Source organism: Mytilus edulis, chromosome 4 (genome assembly GCF_963676685.1).
Source record: "Mytilus edulis chromosome 4, xbMytEdul2.2, whole genome shotgun sequence".
NCBI lineage: Eukaryota > Metazoa > Mollusca > Bivalvia > Mytilida > Mytilidae > Mytilus > Mytilus edulis.
This window is the reverse complement of record NC_092347.1, coordinates 87,882,503-87,892,019: the sequence shown is the minus strand read 5'-3', so window position 1 is coordinate 87,892,019 and position 9,517 is coordinate 87,882,503. Positions and strand designations below refer to the sequence as shown.

At 31.6% G+C, this 9,517-nt stretch overlaps 1 protein-coding gene across 50 annotated transcripts in view; it reads left to right on the top strand.

Annotated features, from left to right (window-relative positions):
• Positions 1-9,517, top strand: part of LOC139520909 (lymphocyte cytosolic protein 2-like) — an 87,048-nt gene that overhangs the window by 873 nt on the left and 76,658 nt on the right. For all 50 annotated transcript variants that reach the window (XM_071313950.1, XM_071313956.1, XM_071313953.1 and 47 more), the window contains exons 2-3: positions 7,300-7,362; positions 8,117-8,169. In XM_071313950.1, coding sequence (XP_071170051.1) covers positions 7,300-7,362; positions 8,117-8,169 — 116 coding nt within the window. The remainder of the gene's footprint in view (positions 1-7,299; positions 7,363-8,116; positions 8,170-9,517) is intronic.

Sequence of the window (9,517 nt, the reverse complement as noted above, 5' to 3'; positions counted from 1 at the left end):
GCATTTTCCTGTACTTAGCTTTGTTGGTATTTGTAACACAGAGGTCCTGGTTGGGACCAATGTGATTTTCAATAAGAATCATGACAGATTTATCTCGGGTCAACCAATGTACAAAATGTAACTCATTCATATAAACACAACTTGAGAATTTTAAAATTAAGCCATGACTTTACTAAAGAAGTTTTAATCCCTCCATCTGTCAGAATATAATCAACATCAAACAATTTGAAGGGGAGATAATCCATTATATGATATAAAATATACTGATAGTATTTTGAGGGGTAAGGTATTATTTGTTTATAGCCTACTCACTTTTCTAGTTTATTTTTAAATCATGTCAAAATTTTACATTGGATTACATAAGTTAATCTGAATTCATACAAACTTCCTTAATAATGTCATGTCATATGTTAAAAAAAATATGTACAGGAAATTGCTGAGGGGGGTCAGAGGGGTCCTGATCCAAAAATCCAGAGGTCCCGAATTTAAAGAAGTTTAAATCCCAATATCCCGAAATTTAACAAGAATTCCCTGATCCCGAGCTTAAAAACACCCGATCCCAACGTCCCGAAAAAGGTCCTAGCCACCTCATTGTTTATAGTTTGTATATGATAAAAAGCTTCAATTGGATACAGACTTTTACAGTATGATAAAATATTAGAAGGGACACAGATGATGCCCCTGCTTGGATATAAAACATAATTATTGTGTGAAATGTCCCATGTAAATACTGTTGAGAAATCACTTCTTTTTTATGCAACAAAATTAGCATTACCTGGACATCACCAGAGGTTTTGATTGACATAATTGAGCAAGAGTTACTGCCCTGTTGTTGCCATGGCATGAGGTACCCATGAATAAAGTCCCTTTATAAGTCTACATTGTTCCATCTTTTAAATTGGATATTGTACTGAGATGAAAATCATGTAAAGAAGCTTAAAATTGTATTGTATATAAAGGAAATTCATTGAACATTCAGATTCTGTTAAATTTTAAGTGATTCTGAAATACATGTAAGGGTGGATGATTGTCGGAGTAAATGGTCCAAATTTTATTTTTGATTTTAACCAGCTGGAAGTTAATAAAATGGCCCTATAAATATTAAAAACAATATTGATCTCTTAACTGTAGGTCATGACCCCCAAAGAAGTCTCCAACAAACCACAAAAGGGGCTACTAGTAGGAGAAAGTAACAGAAATTTTGCATCATAACAGAAGGGACAAAAATCTGCCCCTCAATTTTGAAAAACTTGCAATAAAGTTAAGGGGGTAATTATTGGTTACCAGTTTCAAATAGCAGCCAAGGGAAATAACTAAAATCAAACTTATGTCATATGGAAATCTATTTATTGTCTTATGACATCAAAGGAGAGAAGACACGTGATGTTTTTCACAATTTTAGTAGTAGTCTATCTTAAGAATCATGCAAAAGGGAAAAATAGTGGCAGACTCATTATTATAGAATCACTAATAAATTAAGTGATGAAATATCAAAGAAATGCGAATGCATGCCTGTACCAAGTCAGGAATATGACAGTTGTTGTCCATTTGTTTTTGATGTATTTTGTCATTTGATTTTGCCATGTGATCAGGGAGTTTCAGATTGAATATTCCTCGGAGTTTAGTATTTTTTGTGGTTTTACTTTTTATATTTCATTAAACTGAAATTTAAAAAAAAAAATTATTATTTAATTGGGAAACCACAGTATTTATTGCATCTAACCTGACCATTTATATTTTATTTACAGATTTAAATCTGGAGTCTGTGGTAAATTTAATATTAAGATTCAGGAAACAAATCATAGTCTGAAGTGTTTCAAGTAGTTAAAACATTTTGTACTTGAATCCTTATCTAATCACTACTTAAATGTTACAGTATTTTTATGCTTGTTGTTTCCACATTTTGCCAGGAAACAATTTCAGTTTTGGTAAAATGCACCAATTTTTTTTTATTGTACATGTTGTATGTGCATTCATTTTAATAAGAAAGTTTTGAAATATAATATTGTTTCTGAAATGCAAAATTGTTTTCTCTAAATGTAGTTTTAATGATATATTGTTTCAGAAAATATAGTTTGAAATTTGCAAGATAGTTGGGCCATAAACTCAGCCTTTGTGAGCCTATTTAAGAAGTAATACCATCAAATCATAGTACGTCACATGTCACATCCAGTTGCATATAAAAAAGGGTAAAAAAAACTTATTCCCTTGAATTTGAAAGTTATAGGAAATTTATCCTACATTTTATTTCAGTTAAAAAAAGATCTGTGTAATAGATATATATCTTGGGTGTTTCAAAGCACCCTTATTTTTATAAGACCAAAAAAAAATTTGCGGTCGTATATTGGTATCACGTCGACGTCGTCTGAAGACGGATGGTTTCCGGATAATAATTTTAATATTAGTAAACAGAAATCAATAAAATTTGAACACAATGTTTGTAACCACATAAGGAAGCTTGGGATTGGGGGTCATGATCCCTAAGGTTTAGGAATTTGGGACCCAAAGGGCCCAAAAATAGCATTTATCTACTTTCAGAACAATAAGTTGTGTATAAGTATTTCAATTGTACCACAATCATGAATGTTTAATATCATAAGTAGAAGGTTGAGATATATTTTAAGGGTTACGGGGCAAACAGTCTAGGAATAAAGGGCCAAAAAGGGGCAAATAACAAGCATTTTTATACAACCCAATTGAAATTTTTTTGTAGTTGTCATCCGAAGACATATGGTTTTCGCACTATAACTTTAGTAAAAGTAAATAGAAATCTATGAAATTTAAACACAAGGTTTATGACCATAAGAGAAAGGTTGGGATGGATTTTAGGAGTTTTGGTACCAACAGTTTAGGGATTAGCGGCCAAAAAAAGGTCCCAAATAAGCATTTTTCTTGGTTTTTGCACAATAACTTTAGTATAAGTAAATAGAAATCTATGAAATTTTAACACAAGGTTTATGACCACAAAAGGAAGGTTGGGATTGATTTTGGGAGTTTTGATCCCAACAGTTTAGGAATAATGGGCCAAAAGTGTCAAAAATTAAACTTTGTTTGATTTCATAAAAAAATGAATTATTGGGGTTCTTTGATATGCCAAATGTAACCGTGTATTTAGATTCTTAATTTTTGGTCCTGTTTTCAAATTGGTCTACATTTAAAGGTCCAAAGGGTCCAAAATTAAACTTAGTTTGATTTTAATAAAAATTGAATTCTTGGGGTTCTTTGATGTGCTGAATCTAAACATGTACTTAGATTTTTGATTATGGGCCCAGTTTTCAAGTTGGTCCAAATTGGGGTCCAAAATTAAACTTTGTTTGAATTCAACAAAAATTGAATATATGGGGTTCTTCAATATGCTGAATTTAACCATGTATTTAGATTTTTAATATTTGGCCCAGGTTATCGATTGGTCCACATTGAGGTCTAAAGGGTCTAAAATTGAACATTATTTGATTTCGTGTAAAATTGAATTCTTGGGGTTCTATGATATGCTGAATCTAACCATGTATTTATATTTTGGATATTGGACCATAATAGGTAAATGTCCAATTTAAAATTTTTAAGTTTTTAAGTTTAAGTTCTTAGACCACATTCATTCTGTGTCAGAAACCTATGTTGTGTCAACTATCTAATCACAATCCGAATTCAGAGCTGTATCAAGTTTAAATGTTGTGTCCATACTTACCCCAACTGTTCAGGTTTCGACCTCTGTGGTCGTATGAAGCTGAGCCCTGCGGAGCATCTGGTTGTAGTTTCAAGTCAATAGTTTGGAGTTATCTTTCTTTGTCCAGAATGGTTGTTGAATAACCTAAAACCAATGCTTTATATAATCTTCTTTGAAAATTAGAGTTATCTTTCTTTGTCCAGAATAGAAGTTGAATCAACCTAAATCAATGCTATATACTATTCACTTTACTACCAACTGATAAATTAAAGCAATCTTTACCATTCAGTGATTTCAAGCACTTTTAAATTTGATTACCATTCTAGGGTTATGCCCCTTTTACAATGGAAAAATTGAATTTTTTAGTTTCTGTTCTCTTAACTTAAGTTTGTCTCAACTTAATTTAATGAAATATGTATATAATGCTTATAACCTCTAAACTCAGTTTAAGTTCAATTTTTGGCAGCTTCACTTTTACAGTTCTTGAGTTATGTCCCTTTATAACGTTATATGCTAACGGGGGCCCAGTTGTGTCCTTTTGGACACATTCCCAATCTATTTTTTTAGAAGTTACTATTAATTGATATTAATTTTAACCATGACTGCATGATATTTTATATTTTAATATTTTTATGATGTATTTAAATGAGTAGTTATCTTTGCAAACTCAATTAGAAATTTGAATTGAGATTATTTTTGGAATAAGAGAAAGGGGGAAGTGAGAAAAAAAATTGGGTGGGGGTCCATTTTATTTACTCATTTCAGATTTCAGAATTTAAAAAGAAAATTTCTTCAAATATTTTTTCTTTGAGAGGATTAATATTCAACATCATAGTTAATTGCTCAAAAGCAAAAACAAAAATTTAAGTTCATTAGACCACATTCATTCTGTGTCAGAAACCTATGCTGTATCAACTATTTAATCACAATCCAAATTCAGAGCTGTATCCAGCTTGAATGTTGTGTCCATACTTGCCCGGGCCCCCAACCGTTCAGGGTTAGACCTCTGCGGTTATATAAAGCTGCGCTCTGATGAGTATCTGGTTTTATTTGGTGTTTCTATAGAATATTTTGGAAACTTGAGTTAACATGGTAACTAAAGTTTGTGTACAGGAAAAAGACATTCTATTTAACATTTTTAGTGTTATTATTTAGGCAGAAAATAAAGATGACCCCAAAAAATAGATAACTAGCCATGTTGTAATGGTTTTTTTTCTATTTTTTGAATGAGATGTGGACATTGAAGACAAATCATTTATAGTTTCTGTTTAAATTTATAGATGATGTGTCATTCTGATTTATAGATCTATGAGGTGTCATTCTGAATTCACGAAAAAATTAAAAATTCTTTCCTGGATCCTGTAAAAATTAATCAACAATTCTTTAGTCCAAATAGATGTAAGTCAAGAATTCCTGTGCAAAAAGGCTCAATCCTGACATACATTTTGTACAGGAAAAGGTCCTTCCACCCGTTTTTATAAGCAGAACTTAGGTAGGCAGTGTCAAACTCTCTGCACATTAGTAAACCCTTGTTACATCTCAAAAGACCTTAAGGTGACCTGTTTCAAGACAAAAGTAATGTTCCTATCCTCATTTGCAGTGGCAGTCCAAATTTCCTGCCTATTATCACCCATGGTCCACTCTGCATGAAATATTTCCTACTGGACATTAAATAAACTACAACCAATCATTTATTTATTCATTACACAAAAACATAACAGCCAAATCATTGAGTAAGTGTGATATTTATTCGGAAACAGGAACATATATATATAAAATGTACTTGGTGAGTTTTTAAGAGGTCATAGGTCATGATTATACACTTCCACATCATGGTACATGTACTTGCTAAAGGTGGAATGTACATTTGTACATGCATGTACACTAAGAAATTAACCTGATTATATTTTGACATAAAGTAAATTGTCCGTGTGTTGTCGGTTTCATATGAGCCCAAAAAATATACATATATTTTGTAATAAATTGTAACCTGCCTTTTGGCAAAAAATAAATAGGAAAAGTACATTTGTACATTAAGGTAAACTAATTACTTATATAACTAGTATTTTACATGAACATGATAAAGGGGAATTTCTTGGATTTTAATCTTGAACATTGCTTATCCAATTTTTTTTGATAAAATGTGTTAGGGAAGGCAGGATAATTAATGATTGGTAAGGAGACAGACAACAGCACAATGTTTTTGTTTGATTTGTCTAAAGTTGAAGAGACTAGGAAAATGTCATCAATATTTGAGTGATTGATTTATTTCTAAAGGTTCAGTAAATGTTTAATTGATATTATGGGGGGAAAACGCAGATTAACAATAAATTTGATATAAAGGCCTATCATATTCTGTTTGGCCATTTGTTTTAGCCTATCAAACCATGATAAATAAGAGTCTTTAAAACTATATTTGTCTGAGAAAGAAGATCTGTCACAGGTACATGTAGTTAAGAACTGATTCAACATAGTTTAGAGGGGGAAAAAGTAAAAAAAACTCTTACACTATTTTTTCCAGATTAGCACAAACTCCTGATCATAATACCTTAACCTATAAACAACATGATAATGAAATGAATTTTGTATATTTGTCTCAATAAGCAGACATTTTTTTTGTCACATGTATCTTATGGGTCAGGGAATTCACATTTAGCTTATTCTTTTCATAAATACTAAAAGTAAATATTCTTTTTTAATTTTCACAATATAATAAAAACATATGGTTTGTTCTTTTGTTGTGCTTTTACATCACTGTCCCATGTTTGGAAAAAGGGGGGAGGTTGAGCACTTACAAATATGATTACAAAGTTACTCGGCATATTCTATGAAATATAAGTCATTGCTACGCTTCAATTAAAACAAAAGGCACAGTAGAAATGAAATACATACCTGTATATGTATATGAAACAGGGAAATATATAGAAGGAAAATGCAAAATAAATGATACAATACATGCAATTGTTTTTAAAGTTTAAAAATTTAGATTTACTTTATTTAAGTGCCACAAAGTTACAATTATTTTAACAATTTAAAAGATCTGTCTTAAATGTAATAATATAATTTTTTCAGTACAAAAGCATCAAAGTGTGTAAATCTCGAAAAATGTGAGAACATTTAAGTTTAATTTGGTTAAATATTTCTTGAACATAATAAAATATATATTCAAATGCAGAGACGAAATAACATAGAAATTGTCATTGTTCATTCGTCATTGTTGAGTTTTCGTGGTAGGATCTGTTTCTCTGACACTATAAGCTATAGAGCCAATATATTTGATGATTGAAATGATTGTCATGTGAACATATCTGTCAGGCCGGTTTCTTTTAACCTTAACCTCATTTCCATGGTTCAATGGTCAATGCTAAGTTTTCATGGTTTTAGTCCTTTAATCAAACACTATAAACAATAGGTTAACTTTATTCAGGGAAAAGAATGATTGCACAATTTACATGTCTGTCTGGCAGGGTTCATCTAACCTTGACCTCATTTACATGGACTTTTGACGATATAAAGATGATGTGATACTTGCAGTAAAACCTTCATATTACAGACTTTCAATATAGATTCAATCATGATATCTAAAGCATAAAGCAAGCTAGACATTTCACTGTGCAGTCTTGTTTATTTTTCAGAATCGATTTGGAGAGTTTGTAAAGCAGTTTAGAGAACATGGTATAGATGGAAATAGATTTGTGGTATGTCAAATAGGAAATGTTTTTACTTCAAAATATCACTTTTTCTAGAAGGTCACACAACATTCAGTTTCTTTTAACCATATTTTGTAAAATCCAAGATTAAGGCAAATGGACTGAGTCATCACTAATAATGATGACTAGAGCACATCTCAGAGAAAAACAAATGCTTTGTAAAGAATAAAATAATGAGGGTGCATAACAAAGAAATTACCTAAAATATCAGAGGTTGATTTAGGGGGCACCCTCTTATGGATCCCATATATGATAAATACATTGATTTTTTCACTTCAAATTTTAGCTTGCAGCTTGGAAAGCCCTTTTTGTAATCCCAGATCCCCATCAGGACATTACAAAAGGCCACTCTCAACAAAGAAAGGACTCCTCCAGATGTACAAACATAGACACACACAAAGAACAACCAGAAAGCCTGACAATTGGTACAGACATTGGATGTCAGAGGGGGGGGGGTAACCAGTTTTATTTGTGAACAAACATAGACACACACAAAGAACGACCGAGATAGCTTGAATAGTACAGACACTAAATGTTGTGGGGTTGACCAGTTGTATGTGTGTACAAACTTCCCTGTTTACCTGTCTATATCATATGTGGTAGAAGTAAACTCACAAAAAAAGAAATCAAACTTTTGATATATTTCTAAACTAATTTGCAGCAAATATTGTTACTTTATTTTGTGTATTACATTAATACAATGTGTGTACAAAATTTGCATGATTTGTATTTCAATTTTCAGACTTTATCTGACCTAGATTTATCAAGGATGAATTGTCCCATGGCAAAAAGAAGGTAATTTTACATGAATTTTAATAGACATATAGACACTTAGTTGATAATAGTATCTTTGATGTAAATACTGCAAATGAAATGCATTGGTGAACAATCTAGCTACCGTATTTATTCTATTTAAAGCCCCCCTTCTAATTAACACCCCCCTACCGAAAATACTGTGTTCAGAACTTTTGACTTCTAATAAACGCCCCCATTTTGTAGTTAAAAAAATTAATTTGGTCTATTTCAGTAAAATTTTAAGTTTTTCAATATCGGTATCGTTCCCGGAAAATGTGTATATGCAAGGTATTTCAAGTCCGATATTAAAAAACTTGCTTCCAGTCACAGTCGCGTTGATTTTACCTCCTCTTTTTAAGAAAGTTGAAGATTTTACTATGTTCAATCGGCACGTGGCCTACACATTTTTCTTCATTTCTAATGACAAAGACGAGTTTGACGGCAAATTTATTGTTTGGATTAGCTTCCTCTTGTTCACATCTTTGACGCCGATTGCATAACTCCAGATACTTTTGGATACATAATAACCCCTAATTCAGCTGTTGAAATTATGTTTCATTGATGTTCACGCTTGTTCATTTGAAAATTTTAACAAATTATTACATGAGGTCACAGTTACCGATTAACGCTATTTATAGATTATGGAGACAATAAGAAACACGCGTGTATGTTACTATAGTCTGTTTCAACAAAATTCAGGTAAAGGTCAATGAAGTAAGGTACGAAATTCGTTTCTGTAATTGACGCCCCCTTTTCGGAAATTGTCTTCCCCCCCGGGGCGTTTATTAGAATAAATACGGTATGTATAGTAGATAAAAATATTTTTTTTATTTCTTGAAAATATAGAATACTAATTTAGTTTTACTGTACCTTTTATAATTTCTATTAACTAACAGTATTACTAAATTGTTTTTGGGTTACTTACAACATTCAAGAGTTGATTGGGGTAGATTTTGTAGTTTGGGAGATCCAAGAGTTAAATATGGTTGATTTTGCTGTTTGGGAGATTCAAGAAATGATTAGGTTAGATTTTGCTGTTAGGGCGATCCAAAACTTGATTTTAGGTAGATTTTCTTGTTAGGAGACCCTAAAGTTGATTAAGGTAGATTTTGTTGTTTAGGAGCTCCAAGAGTCTATAAGGGTGGATTTTGTTGTTTGGGAGATCCAAGAATTGAATAGTGTTGATTTTGTTATAAGAAAGAGCCAAAGAAATTGATGAGGGTATATTTTATTATTGGGGAGATCCAAGAAATGCAGATTTTGTTGTTGGGGAGATCTAGGAACTGATTAGGGTAGATTTTGTTGTTAGGGAGATCTAGGAATTTTTTAGGGTAGATTTTATTATTGG